At 45.1% G+C, this 21,924-nt stretch overlaps 1 protein-coding gene across 1 annotated transcript; it reads right to left on the bottom strand.

Moving 5' to 3' along the window:
- Positions 1 to 2,161: 2,161 nt before the first annotated feature.
- Positions 2,162 to 21,423, bottom strand: LOC142311210 (uncharacterized). The gene is made up of 3 exons (XM_075349409.1): positions 21,252 to 21,423; positions 8,131 to 8,216; positions 2,162 to 6,286 (listed from the first exon to the last, which is right to left on the bottom strand). The coding sequence occupies exon 3, from the start codon at positions 6,236 to 6,238 to the stop codon at positions 3,770 to 3,772; it is 2,469 nt and encodes an 822-aa protein (XP_075205524.1). The 5' UTR covers positions 6,239 to 6,286; positions 8,131 to 8,216; positions 21,252 to 21,423; the 3' UTR covers positions 2,162 to 3,769.
- Positions 21,424 to 21,924: the final 501 nt, after the last annotated feature.

Genomic DNA, 21,924 nt, shown 5'->3' with positions numbered 1-21,924 from the left:
AAAACAAAGCAGTCACCCGCAACGAGGCTCCAGTGAGCAGGCCCCTTCCAAAAACCAATACCGGGCCCGAGGCTGGGAACAACTCGTCCACCGAAGGATAACACAAAAACAAGGCATTGCTCTGCAGGAGAGCAGAGCACTGCCAATCAGGATCATGACACCTGTGGCTTGCACTTTCACCAATCTATATTTATTATCTATATTTATCAGTGCTAGAATTTTTTTTTTGTTTCTGACAGTAACCCCTTTTCAAAATACATTAAAATATTGTTGAGATTTGTTGACAACATTTTTATTGTCTGGGATGAATTGAAATTACTTTTTTATGATTTTGTGGAGTATTGGAATCTCGAGAATTGCATGAATATGCATTTTACTTCCATATTTGGGGGTTCACAGTTGGAATTTATAGAATTAAAAGTCAGTGTTGAAAATGGTAGTCTGGACACAGAACCTTCAGAAAGCCCACTGCAACCAACAATGTGGTACACTTTAAAAGCGCCCACCCGTTGCATACAAAAAAGGCAGTATCTTACAGCCAATTTTTGAGGTTAAGAAAAATCAATAGTCAAGGGTTTGAAGGGCAGGTAGAGGAACTCACTAAAAGATTTATTGAAAGGGGGTACCCTAATTGGTTGAAGCTCGGGATAAGACTGCAATAAAAAGACCAGAGAATTTAATCCACAATAAGAACAATAAAAGAATTACACAAGAAAAGGAAAGGTTTATTTTTATTTTCAAATTTAGCCCTATGGATTCTATCATCCACAATGTCATGAGAAAAAAAATTGACCGCGCTTCTAAATGCCGGATGTGCCCGGCTTTCAGAAGAGCGGTCACAGCGAACACAGGTGCGTGCATTGAATAGCATGTTAGTACACCCCTGTGCGCGCGCTAACATATTAAAGAGGACGGACTAGTCGGGGTATATAATACCCTTGCGACTAGTCCCTGCGCTCATTAGCATATGATAAAAGATCTTTATAAATCCTTTTTCTAAAGATCCCTTTATCAATGCTAGTGTATACAGGGACGGTTAGGCAGGGATTAGCAATATACACCCAGAACTGCTCGTGGTTCTGGGTGCATATTGCACCTGACAGGTTCCCTTTACAGTTAGATGCACAAGGTCCCTTGGGATTTAATGAGAGAAACGACTTGTCATTGTTTTTATGATGTTAATATTATGTGTGTATTGTTCTTTTAATCATCATGTATTCCTTTTTTGTTTTCGCATCTTCTTACTGACCAATTAACATGTTTTCTTGATGATAAATTACCTGAGGTCAATAAGCAGGTGGAGACCTGTAGAAGCGTGCTTGACACGCGAAACATCTGTAGTCTGTGCGTCCTCAGTATGCAACCCTGCCTGGACTTTTACCTAATAAAGACTCGTTTTACAGATGGTGAGTGCAACTTGGTTTTCTATTTTGTGTTTTGAATGCCATACGACTTTTTTCTACAAGTGTAGCGCCTCATCCTTGTCTACCAGTTGGGGGCCACTGAAGTCTGCGATTATAAGTGCTTAGATAGTTCTGATTCTTTCTGTGTTATTTGAAGAATATTTTTCATAATCTTTCTAACCATGTTGAAGTTATCATATTTCTTAAAGGGTTCTCTACGGAATTTGTTTTAACAAAAAGCCTGCCTGTTAGTGTTGAGCGAGTAGTTAGCTATTCGTACTCGCTATGCTGTTAGTGAGTACTGTCCGCTACTCGCATATTCGTTACGAGTAGCGGGCGCAATGTAAGTCAATGAGAAATACTCATTAAGTAGCGAGTAACCCGAAAGCCGTACTTTTCGTGTGAGTAGTGAATAGTATGGCTTTCGGGTTACTTGCTACTTAGCGAGTATTTCCCTTTGACTTACATTGTGCCCGCTGCTCGTAACGAATATGCGAGAAGCGGACAGTAATCGCTAACAGCATAGCAAGTACCAATAGTTAGCTACTCGCTCAACACTACTTCCTGTTCCCAAAGTTTGCGTCTTAGCTTGTACTTTTTGATGATTTCTACGTAATAATAATAATAATAATAATCTTGTTATGTCATATAAAAGGAATTTAACCCTGAACAGGATATAATATAAAACATACTAAGGAGATAGATTATTACCCCATAAAACCCACCATTAGTGAAATATAAATCACAGGATATTAGAAAAGTGCTTTTTTTTGCTTAACAAAAAAGGTTGATTTTTACATGAATTTTACAGGTACAATTTTAACAATTAGCTAAGCAGACAACACATGGTAAATCCAGGAATTAAAAGAAGAAATCTTTTACTGGATGACAAACTTTACATGATATAAACAGATCCATAAACAAGACAAAATCACCTCTCTCATCTAACTCCTGTCATTTTTCTTTGTAACTATTGAAAACTTTAAAAAAAAACTATTTTAAAGGATATTACAAAGACAAAAGGTCATGTTCAACATGAAAATCACACACTTCGGGGTTAAAAATATCCTTAAAAGCTTATTGGAACATTATCTGAGGACATTTTTTCATGTCACAAAGAGTGACTGCCGACATTTCTACTGAGTTAGGAAAACCTCTTGGAGAAAATGGCATTAAGGTTGGTGATTAATGCGAGTAAGTTTTAAAAAGTTCTTAATAGCCTTCAGGCTATGAGTTTTGAAATGTGAGTTTTAAATAAATAATGAACCTCCTGTGAGTTAAAAGCTGATATTATACTAAAGAATACCATGCCACAAGAGGACATGTCCTGCTATCTTGTCATTATTGTCTTCACTGTTAAAGAGGTTGACCACTACTTTATCATTGATCGCCTATCTTTAGGTTAGGTTATCAAAGTCTGATTGGCTGGGGTCTGAAACCCCGCATCCCCCCCCTAATCAGCTGTCTTGGGTGCCTGCACGGGAAGCAGATGTGCGGAAATGCTCAGTACTGGAACTGCCTCATCTTCTGATAGTGGCCGCAGCAAGGTACTACACATCCGCCTCACATTCAAGTTAATAAAAGGCGGATGTGCAGTACTCGGCCGTAGCCACTATCAGTTGACCGGGCAACTCTGGGCATTTCTGGCCACCTGCTACCGCGAACAGCTGATCGGCAGGGGTGCAGGGTGTCGGATCCCAGCTGATCAGACATTGATGACCTATCCTAGGGATAGGCCTTCAATGTTGTAGTAGTCAACCACTTTAAGTTGCTAACGATGGACAAAACTAATTTAGGAAAAGTGATTACCAGCTCTACTCAGCATTAAAGGAGTGTTCTCAAGTGTAAAATTTTCACCTATAGGGGAAAATATTCTGATTGCTGGGGGTCTGATCCCTTGGCCCCCACTGGTTCTGAAATCAGAGTTTTTTTCATGCTCCTATTAGAATGAATGGAGAAGCAGTGTGCATAATCAACCTCTGTTCCACTCAGCCACGGTGGTCAGACCACCATCATTCAGAAAGTCATCCCCTATCCTATAGATTAAGTTTCTAACTTGCGAACACCCCTTTAAAAGTTGCCTATTTGGGCACCCTCTTTTTACACAGCAATAAGTTGATTCCAGGGAATAAATGGTGGAACTCCCTGGGATTAATTTCTACTGGTGTCAGCTAGCTAGTATTCACTGTAAACATTAAACTAAGACAGACATACCCCAGAGAAGAAGAGAGCCCTAACAGTACCTTTTAAAAATTGTACTGTTGTTTGAGAGTCTCTCACATCATTATGTTAAATTTTACAGAGAATTATGAATTTCTATTATAAATTTAGTAATATAAAGTTGAGCACTAGAAAATGTCCATGAATTATTTAGAAGAATGTCGTTTTTCCCCCTTGTGTATTTTCACATGTCTATTCAAAGTGCACTTTTGACCAAATGTCTTACCACACTCTGAACAAAGGTATGGTTTTTCTCCTGTGTGTATTCTCTGGTGTAGAATGAGATTTTGATGAATACTGAAACTTTTGCCACATTCTGAACAGATGTATGGTCTTTCCCCTGTGTGTACTCTTTGATGGATCACAAAATCAGACTTCCGCGTAAAACACTTCCCACATTCAGAACAAAAACATAGTTTTTCTCCAGTGTGGATTCGTTGGTGTAGGACAAGGTTTTGGTGGATAGTAAATCGTTTTCCACATTCGGAGCATGGGTAAGGCTTCTCCCCAGTGTGAACCCGCTGATGTACAACAAAATCAGCCTTACGGGTAAAACATTTACCGCATTCAGGGCATGCAAATGGCTTTTCCCCTGAGTGGATCTTGAGATGTTTTACTAGCTGAGACTTGTTGGTATAACTCTTTTCACAAACTGTACAAGGATATGGTTTCTCTCCTGTATGGAGTCTTTGATGGAAAATAAGACTGGAGTGAGTGTTAAAACTATTTCCACATTCAGAGCAGGAAAATGGCTTTTCCCCAGTGTGAATTCTCTGATGGGTCACAAGATGTCCTTTCTGAGAGAACATCTTTCCACAATCAGGACATGAGAAAGGCTTCTCTCCTGTATGTGTCCGCTGATGTGCTATAAGTGGAGCTTTTTGAGAAAAACGTCTGCCGCATATAGTGCATGAAAATGGCTTTTCCCCTGTATGAACTCTCTGATGTTTGCTATATACTGATTTGTGGGTGAAGCATTTCCCACATTCTGCACAGGTATATGGTTTCTCTCCTGTGTGTCCTCTCATGTGTAGAATGAGACTTGTCTGTGTATTAAAACATTTTTCACAGTGAGAACATGAGTAAGGTTTTTCACCCGTGTGGATTCTTTGATGGGTAATAAGGTTAGATCTTTGGGAGAAACATTTTCCACAGTCTGAACAGGAGACCGGTTTCTCTCCTGTGTGGACCCTTTCATGTATTCTAAGCTGTGCTCGTTGATTAAAACCTTTCTCACAATATGAACATGGATAAGGCTTCTCCCCTGTGTGTGTTCTTTGATGAGCCTCACACTGTTCCTGACGTAAAAAACATCTCCCACAGAAAGAGCATGAAAATCTTTTGTCATCCAGGTGGTATTTTTCATGGGCAATCAGTCTTGCCTTTTGAGAAAACCGTTTCCCACAGTAGAAACAAGCAAATGGTTTGTCGCCTGTGTGGGACCTCTCATGGACAGTCAAATGGGCCTTCTGAGAAAATCTCTTGTCACAATACGAGCATGAAAAAGTTTTTTCACCAGTATGTGTCTTCTGATGTGTTATGCACAGATCTAGACGTAAAAAATGCTTTCCACATTTAGAGCAGGAGAATGGTTTTCCACCACTGTGGGTTTTAAGATGCCTACTAAGACATGATTTATAACTAAATTGTTTTTTACAAACTGGGCAAGAAAATATTTTTCCTTCTAAATCATTTGAACTGTCATCTTCACTTTGTGACCATTCTTCATTTAACTGTGAATATGTACAATCAGTGAACAAATAGTTATCATCGTCTAGAATGTTATTGTCTTCACCCGAAACAGACTCGTCTTTTATACACACCATCGTATACTCTGATAATTTATTTTCTTCACTTGAAATCGATTCCTCCTTAACGTCAACAGAATTAAGAGGCTTCTTTGCATAATTTGAGGAAACGTCTGTAAGGGTTTCTGCATCACGTGACACTGATTCAAGCTTAATATGAGAAGCAAATTGAGTGTTATCTGATGGTAAATAAGTAATAATGTCTTCCTCTGTTGTGCCGGATTCGTCTTTTATAGGAAATGATGAATATTGTGTAATACTCACAGATGAATCAAGATCAAAATTTTTTTCTCCTGAGTCCGATTCCTCTTTAACATGCTTAGATGGATATTGCTGTGTATGATCTATTGGTGTACAAGATTTAGTGACTTCGTTTTCATCATTTGTGACTAGTTCCTCCTTAATACAAAGAGATGAGTTTTGTGTATGACTTTTGGGCATATCAATATCAGGAACCACAAGGTTTCCTCCATCACAAGATTCTGCCTTAATGAAAGCAAACAACTCTTGCTTGTCATCTGCTGATGTATTAGGGCATCTCAGGGTTGGTTTATTGTTACCAACTGGTTCCTCCTTGACATGAAGAGATTGATATTTTTGAGTATGATGTGGAGGTGTAGATATATCAGGGTCTGTGAGATTTTGTCTGTCAGAAACAAAAGGTTCCTCTTTAATGTGAGCAATTGGATATTGTGTCTCTTTCTGGTGTCTGGTCGTGGTAATCTGAGTAGGTAAGGCTGATTCATGAGTCTCATCATTTTTCCAGTGTTCACTGGATATGTTTGAGTTCTGGTTACTTGGTTCCATAACACTTTTTACGACAACCCAAAGACTCGCCAATCATTTATGATAGATCTACGAAAAAGAAAATAAAAAAATAAGTCAATAGCGGATAATCATTTGGCATAAATTAGCTCTTTTCATAGGGGTTAAAGTTCAAACAAAAGACTACAGCAGCATTCTTAAGTGCTAAGATGTAAGCAAACATTGTATGACATTTGCCCTGCATTACTGCGATATACAATATAGGTATAAAAAGAAGGTCCTTAGCGTACAAATTGGCCAATTTGTGACAGCCCATCAGCCATGACAAGGTGACCTTTCTTTGATGGAACTCTAAACCTAATCAAACGTCAAACGTGCCTCTCCCAGACTAAAAGCCTACAAATTTAACACTAGAACTACTGGACTCGTGACACCTATATAGAAATACATGGGGCAAAGTAGTCAAAATGACTACCTCAGTAGTTCTAGTGTTAAAGGGCAGGTAGGATCCAGCATTAAAGGGATATTCTCATCTCCAACATATGTAGTAGATGTCATAAGAATAATATTAGCAAATACCTCCAATTAGAGTTTTCCTGTTATAGCCATGTCTCTGACCTCATATGCAGGGCATTGCAGCTTAGGTATCCATGGTAATGACCACGAGCAACTAACTGTCACTAAATGAGTGGATGTAACCATGGATACCTAAGCTGCAATGCCCTGCACATGATGTAAGAGACATGGCTATACTACATTTCTAAAAGGAGGTATTTGCTAATATTATTATTAAATTTACTACATATTGGGATAGGATCTTAGAGATCGGAATTTCCCTTTAATTAGAGGAATTTTCAGTAAGAAAAAGGAGGCAGTCAACACCTCCAATAATATTCTACAAAAAACTGACCAGAACCTCTGGACAGAAAAAGGCAAGAATGAACAGGTGCAAACAGGCAAAAGAATAGCGCCTCTACCAATAGCTTTAAAGAGATCATTGTTGTTATTTGCCATTGATATTGCACCATTAAACTTAAAGCTGTAAATAATATTAAGACAATCATATGTAATAATTACTGTACCTTAGCAAATTAAATGTTGCATGCAAAATAGAGACAATGTCTAAACTCTATAACAGGTTTCCAAAGTCTCCAAAAGACCACCTCTTTGAGAAGATCAACCCTGATTTCGAGCAGATCATTTTGCGTTTACATGGTATCTTTACCATCTCACAAGCCCTATTTTAACAGACACAGACAATGCCTTTCATATGGGATCTCTTGAAGCAAGTCAGGTGGTCATTATAGAAGATGGATTACATTAAATCGCCCAATGTTCAATCTACAGCGTAGATAGGACAAGTGAGAAAACGAAAGCAGAACTAATACAAGTATATTGGAGAGCGGGAAAATATAAAACAGTGCAGGGTAAAGCAACCAAAGACCTATATTATTGGATACCTTCATTTTAAATCTAAGATATGATGTTATGGCATTTGAAGCTGTTTTTATAGGAGGTCAGTACCTTTATGCTATGAAAGAAACTTTATACGGCCTTTGCACCGTCTCTTTGTAAGGCCGAGATCACGCTGGCGTATTGCATTGGATGCGATATGCTAATGACACCCAGCTAAAACTCTGCTGAGTCTAGTGTCATTCATTGTCTTCCGATTATCTCGCATGCGGGAATCGGAGAACAGGTGAGGAGAAGATGGAGAGATTAAGTTCTCCATCTTCTCCATTGCCTGTCTCTCTGTATAACGGACTGCACTCAAATGTTATCCGAGTGCAGTCTGATGTTTCACACACACCCATAGACTTGAATAGGTGCATGCTATGCGATATACGCTGCAAATCGGAGCATGAGCCATTATTTTCTCAAAGCAAATCGGCTTAACATCTTGCAAAGACCCAACATGACCCATTGGCACTCACGCTATGCAAATGACTCAGTACTCATCCGTCAGGGTGTTGATTCCTCCTGGATTAGTCTAGCCTTCAATCTTCTAAGAATGCCTCTGCTGGAAGATCAATAATATATCAAAACAAGACACTCCTGTTAAATATTGGTGCACAAGTAGGGTCCCAACCGTTAGTAAACTAATATACTGGAACTTGGCACTTCAAGAAGGTATAATGCAGGAAATGTTATTCGTGTATCTCCAATCCACAGGCAGTATATATGATGTTTCGGTCAGGTCTTTGGTCTTCTTCAGATATACGGTGTATAAAATAGTAATACATAAATCACATATAAGAAAAAAATATATTAAATATATACATCAATATATACATATCAATGTCAATGTAAGTTATACCTAAAGAAGAAGAAAGAGGTATCCAAGAAAGTCCCAAATACCGGGGTATATACTGGAGATCAAAATTAGAGAACAAGACTCAATTTCCTAAATGTTAAGGTCATTGTGTAGTCCTATGTGATTATATCCTAACATAAGTAATAAGCAGTATTTTAAGCTTATTTCATAAATGAAATTAATTGTAAAGGACATACTAAAAATGTAAATGAGATAAATGAAAGAGAACACTTTCAGATACCTGCAAGCTAGTGGTGTTAACCTCGTGTTAATTTCCTTAATTATCTAACAAACACATTTTAACTGGCATCTTAACTTTCCAGTTTGCACTGACTTTGCAAAAATGGTGTGCCGTTCTAACGTGACTGAAACCCTCTTGCAGCAGGTTGTCCAGATGAAGGGCTAAGGGGTGACCCTATCAGCCATAGCAAGAGAAGTTGGTCATTTTAACACTATAATTTCGAGAATATTGCATCTTTACAACATCATAAACTCTTACAATTCCCCCAAGAAGGCTGGTCGCCCTCAAAAGACAAAAGCAAGAGAGGACAGGATAATGCGGAGAATCTCCATGGGTAATCGTTTCAACACTGCAGCTGGAGTTGCTTGCCAGTTCAGCATTGAACAGGGTAAGGATCTGTCTCATCATACAGTGTCACGACGTTTAAGAGCACTTCGACTGAAAGCCCACTTGGCAGTGACCAAACCTCGCATTAGCAGAAAGAATCAAAAGCCTAGACTCAGATTTGCTTCGGAGCAAGTTGTGTGGACAGAGGAGAAGTGGTCCACAGTTAATTTTAGTGATGAAAGCAAGTTTACATTGTGTTGGTTGGCAAACTGGGGAAAGACTGAACCCAAAGTGTGTTAAGAAGTCAGTGAAAGGAGGTGGAGGAAGAGTCATGGTTTGGGGAATGTTTTCTGCAGCAGGAATTGGACCTCTCATACAGCTACATGGCAGAGTGAATGCAAGTGTGTATCAGAACCTTCTTCAACAACACGTGGTTCCTTATATGAGTTCATAACTCAGTCAGCCAGCAATTTTCATGCAGGACAATGCTCCTTGACACAGCAAAATGGGTAAAGCAATGCCTTGAAACAGAAAACATTGAAACAATGAAATGGCCAGCCCAGATTCCTGATCTAAACCCAAGAGAAAACCTCTGAAAAATCCTTGGTAACAAAGTTATGGCCAAGAAACCCTCAACAGTCAAAGAACTGTGGAAGAGAATGGAAGAAGAGTGGACCAAAATCACACCAGAGCAGTGTGAGAGACTAGTGATGTCCTGTGGCCGCAGATATGCTGAAGTCAAATTCCTACTAATTGGTGACTGTTTGTTAGGCGGGAGGCCGGTTAGAGCAAAACTAATAACAGCTCTAACGTCTCCTGAGGTCCTCTGGGCAGATGACAAAGCCACAAATGGACAAGCGGCCGGACGGCACAACTTCAGAGGAACATAAAAACAAAAAACACAATTGGTGGTGTTAACAGCACACCCACCGATACCGGAACTTCCTTTTAACAGCACAGGGAGTCCAGAAGTTAACTGTCTGTGTACGTAGATGGCACACTGGGACAGTAGGTGCAGCCCAGTTAGCTTCACTGAGCAGCCACAGTATGACTGGAGTGGCAGGGCAGAAGCGGGATACCTGGCCCTGACTGTCCCTCGCCACAAATCTTGGCATGACGAGCACTGGACGCCTAACCCTGCCTCCCTCTTCCAGTATCACATGTAGCCCTGTCACAGACACTACAGGGCTGTATTGGCGCTATGGCCGCTATGTGACTGCAGGTGTCACAAAGCACAAATGACGCTCGCGCAGCCATGTGCGTCATCCAGGGTCTTTTATAGACTAAGCCCTGCCCCAAACCAAGCACTAGATGGCAATGGCGATGGCCGCGGCCACCCAGGGACCGCAACGTCACCAATGACTTTATTGATGGCCAATCAGTGGCCGCCGCGTCATCACGGATGTCATCGATGGCCAATCAGCGGGCTCTGCGTCATTGGTGACGTCAGCGATGGCCAATCAGGATCCGCACAGTGGTGACGTCACGCGCATGCGCAGTAGCGAGAATCCTGCACTTAGAGCCAGGAAATGCAGCAAGAACCCGTACATGCGCGGTAGGGCAAAACAGCGACTTAGGGTCCCGTTACACGTAGCGACGCGCCAGCGATCCGACCAGCGATCTGACCTGGCAGGGATCGCTGGAACGTCGCTACATGGTCGCTGGTGAGCTGTCAATCAGGCAGATCTCCACAGAAAACAGAGATCAGCCACCAGCGATCCGTGTAATGACGGCTCCCTGCTGGCTACCGGAGGAATCTCCTGTAATGCCAGGCCTGGCTTCAGTTACCTGCTTTGCACTCTGGAGCTCTCAGCTGCAGCCTGGTTTGATATCAGAGTTTGCAGGACTGCACTGCGAGCGCCGAGTGATTGATTCCCCGGCGATTGCGGTTCAGTTCATAACAGCTGCGGACAGGCCAAGCTGCAATCCGGAGATAAGGAGAGAGCACCGGAGATAAGGAGAGAGCACCAGAGATCAGCCCGGTATGTCTTCAGCTGTCATGAATTGAACCGCAATTGCCAGGGAATCAAGGTGAGAGCTCCGGAGTGCAAAGCAGGTAACTGAATCTAGGCCTGGAATTACTGGAGATTCCTCCAGTAGCCAGTCCGACGCTGGGCGCTCGTTGGTCTCCCGTCGTCAAGCACGCCGATGCGTGCTGCACAGCGGGAGACCAACAAACAAAAAAAGGTCCTGATCGTTTTGTCACGATCAGCGACCTCGCAGCAGGGTCACACTCGCTGCTGCTTTTTTCACACAGTGAGATCACTAGTGAGGTCGCTGATACGTCACAAAACCTGTGACGTTTCAGCGATCTCGCTAGCGATCTCGCTGTGTGTGATGGGGGTTTTAGCCTCAGAACAAACAAAGACCCTGGTCACCTGATGCCTAGCAGCCAAGCGCCTGGAGCGGCAGATAAGTGGCACAGAGGAGTCAGTCGACACCACCGCAGAGGATGAGGATGGGGCAGGAGCAGTTCAAGGCTCAGGACAACCCCGAACCATAATAGTACCCCTCCGTCTAGGGCCTCCCTCCCCACTCCAACGCTCAAAGGCCGCCACCAAGTCGAGGGCCGACACCTCCTCAGCAAGAACCCAGGTTCGGTACTCCAGACCCAAGCCAACCCAGTCCACTAGGTAAAACATTCTCCCCGGGTCTTTTGTGGATCTGACCACCACGCGGACGGACCGATTCCCACCAGGGGAGTCGGGGCTGGACAGAAAGTCCCCAGGAAACCTAGTGAGCCGAACTGGCTTAAGAATAGACACATGGAATGTGTCAGCAATGTGGAGGTGTGAGGGAATAGCGAGCCGATAGACTACCAGGTTGAGCTGTGCCAGGATCTTGTAGGAGCCCAGATAACGTTGCGCGAACTTGGCAGACTCAACCTTGAGTTTGATGTTTTGTGCCAACAACCAGACCCAATCTCCGGGAGCAAAGGAAAGGTCTCGCCGTTCGGCCCCATCGGCAGTCACCCTCATCCTCTCTTTTAAGATCCGGAGAGCATCCTATTTCTTTTCCCATATTTCCCGGGCCTGAACTGCCCAATCCCCCACAATAGGAGAGGCAGAGGAAACTGGTATGGGAATAGGGACATGGGGGCGTTGACCATTGTTCAGGACAAGAGGCGCGCTTTGGCCACGCAGTTATTGATGGCAAACTCCGCCCAGGGAAACAAGGATCACCAATCGTCATGATGCACGGAGACAAAATGACGACGATATCTCAGCATTGATTAGTTCATCCTTTCTACAAGACCATTAGTCTCTGGATGGTAGGTGGTGAAGAGATTCAGCTCTATCTCCAGCAGGGAGCATAGATCTCTCCAGAACCAGGAGGAAAACTGAAGCCCCAGGTCGCTAATGATCTTGTCTGCCATCTCATGCAAGTGGAAGATGTTCTTGATGAATAGGGAAGCCAGTGCCCTAGAGGAGGTATACGTGGCAGAGGGATAAAATGGACCATCTTAGAAAAAATGGTCAGTCACCACCCAGATGATCTTGTTGCCCTTGGACTTGGGCAGGTCCCCAACGAAGTCCATCCCCACCATCTCCCGAGGGCGGTCAGGCACCAGGTGTGGATGCAACAAGCATGCGAGTCTCTGCCTGGATGGACGGTTGGTGGCACACGACACACATGCCTTGACGTATTCTCGCACACACTATTCGAGACGTGGCCACCAAAAAGACCTCTCTAAGAGCTTCTGTGTTCTCTTGGCCCCGAAGTGACCTCCTAGCTTGGAAGTGTGGGCCCAAGCTAATACCTCCACTTGACTCTCAGGAGGCACATAGGTCTTCCCAGGGGGTACCTGGTCAAGAGACACAGGAGAGACCGTCCTCAGGCTGTCAGGGGGACAATGAGGCAAGGCTCCTCCTCCTCAGTGTACACAGACCTAGAAAGCGCATCCACCCGAGCGTTCTTCTCTCCGATAAGAAATGTAAGACAAAGTCAAATCGGGAGAAGAAGAGGGACCACCTAGCTTGTCTGCAGTTCAAATGCTGCGCAGACTGCAGATATAATAGATTCTTAAGGTCCGTGTATACCAAGAAGGGGTGCTTAGCTCCCTCAAGTAGGTGCCTCCACTCGGAGAACGCCAGCTTCATGGCCAGCAGCTCCCAATCTCCGATGGAGTAGTTCTTCTCAGCGGGGTAAAACGTCTTTGAGAAAAAACAGCAAGGACATTTTCGCCACGGGCATCCTTTTGGTAAAGGACTGCCCCTGCACCTACTTTTGAAGCATCCACTTCCAAGATGAAGGGCTTATCTACATCCGGATGGTGAAGGATGGAAGCACCAGAGAAGTGGGCTTTGAGGGAGGTGAAGGAGTTAGAGGTCTCCTTCGTCCAGGCCTTGTGGTTCACACCCTTTTTGGTCAGGGCTATCTGGGGTGCAGCTAAAGTGGAGAAGTGGAGTATGAACTGGCGATAGTAATTCACGAACCCCAGGAAACGCTGTACCTCCTTCAGCGACCGGGGTTCGCGCCAGTTCATGACAGCTTCCACCTTCACAGGATCCATAGCCAATCCCGAGCTGGAGATGATATAACCCAGGAAAGATATGGACTACTGTTCAAAAATGCACTTCTCCAACTTAGCATAGAGTGCATTTTCGCATGAGAATATCATCCAGATAAACGACTACCGAGGACTGGAGCAGATCGTTGAAGACATTATTCACGAAGTCTTGGAAAACCACAGGGGGCATTTCTTAGTCCAAAGGGCATGACGAGGTACTCGTAGTGACCGTCTCTGGTGTTAAAGGTGGTCTTCCACTCGTCACCCCTTCGCATACGGATGATCTTGTAAGCCCCTCGTAAATCTAACTTCTTGTTAGGCCCCCGCAATCGGTCGAACAGCTTCGAGATTAAGGGAGAGGATACTTGTTCTTAATAGTAATCTCATTTAATCCCCTATAATCTATACACGGCTGGAGGTCTCCTTCCTTCTTCTGTACGAAGAAGAATTCCACTCTGGCCAGAGATGTGGACTTTCGTATGAACCCCCGCTGCAGATTATCCGTGATGTACTCGGACATGGCCTTATCCGGGCTTTGCACACTACGACATCGCAGGCCGATGCTGCGATGCCGAGTGCGATAGTGCCCGCCCCCGTCGCAGCAGCGATATGTGGTGATAGCTGGCGTAGCGAAAGTTATCGCTACGCCAGCTTCACACACACACTCACCTGCCGTGCGACGTCCCTGTGACCGGCGACCCGCCTCCTTGTTAAGGGGGCGGGTCGTGCGGCGTCACTGCGACGTCACACGGCAGGCGGCCAATCAGAGCGGAGGGGCGGAGATGAGCAGGATGTAAACATCCTGCCCACCTCCTTCCTTCCGCATATCCTACGGAAGCCGCAGTGAGGCCGGTAGGAGACGTTCCTCGCTCCTGCGACTTCACACACAGCGATGTGTGCTGCCGCAGGAGCGAGGAACAACATCGGACCATTGCGTCAGCGTAATTATGAATTACGCCGACGCTATACCGATGATACGATTACGACGCTTTTGCGCTCGTTAATCGTATCATCCAGCCTTTACACACTGCGATGTCGCATGCGATGCCGGAAGTGCGTCAATTTCAATTTGACCCCACCGACATCGCACCTGCGATGTCGCAGTGTGCAAAGTGCCCCTTAGTCTCGGGTACCGACAGGGGATAGACCCTACTTCGGGGAGGCTCAGACCCCTTGTAAGATCTATCGGCAGTCGTAGGGGTGATGTGGAGGTAATGTCTCTTCTGACCTCTTGGAAAAAACATCCGCAAACGGATGGTAATGTTGCGGAAGTTTGGACAAGTAAAAGGGTTTAGCAGGAGACACCCCTCTTACTGTCTTAAGCAAACATGTTCCCAGGCAGATGGCTCTCCAACTGTGATGATCTTCCCTGTACCCCGAGAATGGAGATGTCACCGTAGGCCAAGGTGCCAGCAATAGGTCAACTTGGAAGGAGATGCAGTCGTGTTTAGAGTCCTCCCTCTTATAGACACTAGACGCGACCATTTCTCAACCTCTTAAGGCACTGATTGGTGAAGGGACCTGCCTATTTGCATGAAAAACAAACTGGGCTGGCTACAGAAGAGCGTGGCCTAGCTCCTGTCTGCCCGAGTTCCATGGGCACAGGACGTGGTTCAGGGTTCGAGGCCGAGACCAGGGGCTGGAGAAGGTTGGAGCCAGATGCACACGAGGTCAACACTGCGCACGCTCTAACTTATGCTCGGAGTGGCGCTGATCAATCCTCGTGGCTATGGATATCAATTCCTCCAGGGTAGGTGCTATCTCCCTGGTGGCCAAGGCATCCTTAACATGTCCCGCAAGACCTCTCCAGAACACCGGTAACAACACCTTATACTGCCACTCGAGTTCGGAAGCGAGTGAACGGAACTCGATGGCGTAGGTGTTGACCGATGTGGAACCCTGAACCAGATCCAGAAAGCGTAAGGTGATGTCATGAATAACCTGGGGGCCCAAAAACACACCCCTCAGAGCCTCCAGGAAGTCCGTATCCCGGTTTGTCACTGGTTCTCCACGTTCCCAAAGCAGCGTAGCCCATTCCAGTGCTACCAGTTCAGTAAGGAGCGAGATGATGAAACCCACCTTGGCTTTCTCAGTGGGATACTTAGAGGATAAGAGCTCCAAGTGAATCGAGCACTGGTTGATAAAACCTCGACATGCCTTACTGTCCTCGGAGAAGTTATTGGGGAGAGAAAGGCGTGGAGTGGACTGCGCCATGGGAGACACCAGTGACACGGTGTGACCAACTGCCTGAGTTGCGGCCTGCTTCACCAGGGCGGAAACATCCACAACTGGAGAGGACTGCTTGATTGCAGAAAGCCAAACCTCCAGTTGTTGGATTTTCCTCTGAAGTTGTTGCACGTCCGCCATGTCAAGAGGACCTTTGGCGTGAATGTATTGTTACACAAGAGGCCGGTTAGAGCAAGACTAATAAGAGCGCTAACGTCTCCCAAGGTCCTGTGGGCAGATGACAAAGCCACAGATGGACATGCAGCCAATCGGCACAACTTCAGAGGAACACAAAAACAAAAAACACAATCGGTGGTGTTAACAGCACACCCACCGAGCACCGAAACTCCCCTGTTAACAGCACACAGAGTCCAGAAGGAAACTGTCCATGTGCGTAGGAGGAACACTGGGACAGTAGGTGCAGCCCAGCCGCTATGTGACTCCAGTGCTCTGCTGGGGTCACAAAGCACAAATGATGCTCGCGCAGCCATGTGCATCGTCCAAAGTCTTTTATAGACTAAGCCCTGTCCCAAGCCAAGCACCAAATGGAATGGCACCAGCCGTGGCCACTCAGGGACCGCCATGTCAGCAATGACATAATTGATGGCTAATCAGCGGCTGCTGTGCCACCGCTGACGTCATCAACGGTCAATCAGCAGCCACCACGTAATTGGCTGCCATGTCACTGGTGACGTCACGCGCATGCGCAGTACCGGGAATCCCTCACATAGAGCCAGGAAAGACAGTGGGAACCCGCGTATGCACGGTAGGGCAAAACAGGGTCTTAGCCTCAGAACAAACAAAGACCCTGGACACCTGATGCCTAGCAGCCAAACACCTAGAGCGGCGGACAGGTGGCGTGGAGTTGTCAGCCGACCCCATCGCAGGGGATGAGGATGTGGCAGGAGCGGCTCTAGACTCAGGAGAACCCCGAACTGTAACTCTGTTGTTACTTTCAGAAAATGTAGTTATAATTTTTCTCTGCGCTACAGTCATCGTTGTTCTCTACTTATGATCATCACATTTTGGGCAATATAAAGGTTTTATGTTAATAAACTTTGGGTAAAACACTGTTCTAGTGGCATGGTGTACCCCTTACAAAAACCTTCAAATGTTGATCAATGTAGATTATATTATTTCTGAAAAAAGAAAGTGATCGTACATTGTTCTCTAATTTTAATCTCCAGTGTATATTCTGTATACAAAAAAAGAGGTAGAACAAGGAAACAGGAAAAGAAAAGGAAAACACATATCGGTTAAAAGTGATATACAGTTAGGTCCAGAAATATTTGGACAGTGACACAAGTTTTGTTATTTTAGCTGTTTACAAAAACATGTTCAGAAATACAATTATATATATAATATGGGCTGAAAGTGCACACTCCCAGCTGCAATATGAGAGTTTTCACATCCAAATCGGAGAAAGGGTTTAGGAATCATAGCTCTGTAATGCATAGCCTCCTCTTTTTCAAGGGACCAAAAGTAATTGGACAAGGGACTCTAAGGGCTGCAATTAACTCCGAAGGCGTCTCCCTCGTTAACCTGTAATCAATGAAGTAGTTAAAAGGTCTGGGGTTGATTACAGGTGTGTGGTTTTGCATTTGGAAGCTGTTGCTGTGACCAGACAACATGCGGTCTAAGGAACTCTCAATTGAGGTGAAGCAGAACATCCTGAGGCTGAAAAAAAAGAAAAAATCCATCAGAGAGACAGCAGACATGCTTGGAGTAGCAAAATCAACAGTCGGGTACATTCTGAGAAAAAAGGAATTGACTGGTGAGCTTGGGAACTCAAAAAGGCCTGGGCGTCCACGGATGACAACAGTGGTGGATGATCGCCGCATACTTTCTTTGGTGAAGAAGAACCCATTCACAACATCAACTGAAGTCCAGAACACTCTCAGTGAAGTAGGTGTATCTGTCTCTAAGTCAACAGTAAAGAGAAGACTCCATGAAAGTAAATACAAATGGTTCACATCTAGATGCAAACCATTCATCAATTTCAAAAATAGACAGGCCAGAGTTAAATTTGCTGAAAAACACCTCATGAAGCCAGCTCAGTTCTGGAAAAGTATTCTATGGACAGATGAGACAAAGATCAACCTGTACCAGAATGATGGGAAGAAAAAAGTTTGGAGAAGAAAGGGAACGGCACATGATCCAAGGCACACCACATCCTCTGTAAAACATGGTGGAGGCAACGTGATGGCATGGGCATGCATGGCTTTCAATGGCACTGGGTCACTTGTGTTTATTGATGACATAACAGCAGACAAGAGTAGCCGGATGAATTCTGAAGTGTACCGGGATATACTTTCAGCCCAGATTCAGCCAAATGCCGCAAAGTTGATCGGACGGCGCTTCATAGTACAGATGGACAATGACCCCAAGCAGGGCCGGATTAAGCTTGGTGGGGGCCCCTGGGCAGAAAATCTGGTGGGGGTCCCATAACGTTAACATTTTTAGCTATAACAGTAGAGCGCGAACCGTAGCATTTAGATATAAATCCAATGAACATTTATCTTATCCTGTTCTGCCACATTCAGATTTACAGTACACACACAGCTCTGACACACACACACAGCTCTGACACACACACACACACAGCTCTGACACACACACACACAGCTCTGACTCACACACACACAGCTCTGACACACACACACACACACACAGCTCTGACACACACACACACACACAGCTCTGACATACACACACACACAGCTCTGACACACATACACACACACAGCTCTGACACACATACACACACACACAGCTCTGACACACATACACACACACACACAGCTCTGACACACATACACACACACACAGCTCTGACACAGACACACACACACACAGCTCTGACACACACACACAGCTCTGACACACACACACACACACAGCTCTGACACACACACACACACAGCTCTGACACACACACACACACAGCTCTGACACACACACACACAGCTCTGACACACACACACACACAGCTCTGACACACACACACACAGCTCTGACACACACACACACACAGCTCTGACACACACACACACACACACACACAGCTCTGACACACACACAGCTCTGACACACACACACAGCTCTGACACACACACACACAGCTCTGACACACACACACACACAGCTCTGACACACACACATCTCTGACACACACATATCTCTGACACACACAGCTCTGACACACACACAGCTCTGACACATACACAGCTCTGACACACACAATGCACCCACCCATCACCCCCTACACACACACACAATGCACCCCCCTTTACCGCCTACACACACACACACAATGCACCCCCCATCACCCCCTACACACACAATGCACCCCCTTTACCCCTACACACACACACACACACACACACACACACACAATGCACCCCCCATCACCCCCTACACACACACACACACACACACACACAATGCACCCCCCATCACCCCCTACACACACAATGCACCCATCACCCCCTACAAACACACACACACACACACACACACACAATGCACCCCCCATCACCCCCTACACACACTCAAATACAATGCACCCACCTTTCCTCCCTACACACACACACAAATACAATGCACCCCCCATTACTCCCCCCACACAACACACATACAATGCACCCACCCATCACCCCCTACACACACACACACACGCACCCACCCATCACCCCCTACACACACACACAATGCATCTCCCCATCACCCCACACACACACACACACACACTCAAATACAATGCACCCACCATTCCTCCCTACACACACAAATACAATGCACCCCCCATTACTCCCCACACACAAAACACACACACAATGCACCCACCCATCACCCCCTACACACACACACACAATGCATCTCCCTTTACCGCCCCCACACACACACACAATGCACCCCCCCCCCATTACCTCTCCCCCCACACACAATACAATGCAACCCTCATCACCCCCTACACACACAAATCACACTGCCCCATCCCTACACACTCCTGCCTCCCCCCTCCCTCGGAATACAGTGCTCCCCCTCTGCCTGTCACAAAGCTGTGTTCCACTTCCTTCACAGATGTTCCCCGTTATGTGTCCTCAGCCCCTCCCCACTCATCATCATTAACTAAACCTGTCTCTTCGGCTCCTTCATGGAGCGCTTACCATCTGATCTCCCCTGTGTGCCGTCGCCCGCAGCACTGTGATGACGTCAGCAAGGTGCTGATCTCATCACGTTACTGCACGTCGGGGGCGGGGCCCAGTCCCGGCGCGCTGTTCAAATGTATTTACTTCTGAAAGACACAAATACATTTGAATAGGAAGAAGGAGGAAGCTGCGAGCACCGGCTCTGGCGCGCTCCTCTGCATTGTGTGCATGCCGGACACGCAGCACACAGCAGAGCCGGCACAGCACAGCGCTGCCTCCTGCTCCTGCTGCAGCTAGTGTGTCAGGCCTGCATGCACACACTGCGGAGGAGCGTGGCTGCACATACAGCGGCCCATTACACCATGCCCCTGCTTCTAGGGTGGGGGGGCAGGTGCTGATTTATTAGACTGTCTTTACGGAGGGGGAGAGGGTGTGAAGAAAAAAAAAATGCTGACAAGTATGGCCCTGGTGGTGGGGGTCCCCTTAGAAGCTCTTTTGGTGGGGGCCCCTGGGCTGGAGCCCCGCTTGCCCCGCCTATAATCCGGCCCTGACCCCAAGCATACAGCCAAAGCTACCCAGGAGTTCATGAGTGCAAAAAAGTGGAACATTCTGCAATGGCCAAGTCAATCACCAGATCTTAACCCAATTGAGCATGCATTTCACTTGCTCAAATCCAGACTTAAGACGGAAAGACCCACAAACAAGCAAAACCTGAAGGCTGCGGCTGTAAAGGCCTGGCAAAGCATTAAGAAGGAGGAAACCCAGCGTTTGGTGATGTCCATGGGTTCCAGACTTAAGGCAGTGATTGCCTCCAAAGGATTTGCAACAAAATATTGAAAATAAAAATATTTTGTTTGGGTTTGGTTTTTTTGTCCAATTACTTTTGACCTCCTAAAATGTGGAGTGTTTGTAAAGAAATGTGTACAATTCCTACAATTTCTATCAGATATTTTTGTTCAAACCTTCAAATTAAACGTTACAATCTGCACTTGAATTCTGTTGTAGAGGTTTCATTTCAAATCCAATGTGGTGGCATGCAGAGCCCAACTCGCGAAAATTGTGTCACTGTCCAAATATTTCTGGACCTAACTGTACAAATAATAGAGATATCAAAGGTAGACGTATAAAACAAATAAGTGTCACCAGTAATAATCTGAGTGTAATAACCACTAGACTATAAATAATGAATTCAATAGGGAAATATCAATACAGGGTTATAATAGAGGAGAGTATATAAGAACAGACATATCATACCGTAGAACAGGGCAGCAAAAGACAACTCTTACCAGATTGCAAATATAGAAAGATATAAGGATATCAAATGTAAACAGCGCCTGTAGTATGGCGGAATACCACTCTGAGCATGGCGCCCATACATAGCCATCATTTTGGGCACGATATGTGGGGTTTAAATAAAGAGATGCTGCCTCATATCCGGCCGCAGTGTATGCCTGTGATGCAGAACGGAGGAAGAAAGGAGAGCCTGTGCTTGCCTACGTCATCAGAGGAGGAGGAACAGGAGGGAGAACACATCAAGTGTAGAGGGAGGAGAGGAGAAAGTATTAACCTGTGCAGCGCCAAGTGATGAGCAATAACCTCAGGGAATACAAGTAGACTTCATGTAAGATGAATACAAAGGAGCAAATTTCATAGCGTTTAAAAAGTTCCATTCTGTAACAAAAAAATAAAAGGAAAAGAGTATATAGATAAAAAAGGAATAAAAAGGAGACTCAGAGCATAAAATATACACAGGAATAATAATTATAAAGAATCATATATTCATACATGAGAGTTGTAGAAAATATGCGTGACTTATCTGCGCTACTGGAAATAACCGGTAGGAAGGATGCAGGATACACAAGATGATTGTTGTGGTTTATTTTCTACGCATTTCAAAGTATTCCAACATTTTCATCAGGAAAAAAACCACAATATAATATAGTTCTCTCTGTATATATT

Source organism: Anomaloglossus baeobatrachus, chromosome 5, assembly GCF_048569485.1.
Source record: "Anomaloglossus baeobatrachus isolate aAnoBae1 chromosome 5, aAnoBae1.hap1, whole genome shotgun sequence".
NCBI lineage: Eukaryota > Metazoa > Chordata > Amphibia > Anura > Aromobatidae > Anomaloglossus > Anomaloglossus baeobatrachus.
This window is presented reverse-complemented; position numbering and strand designations above follow the sequence as displayed.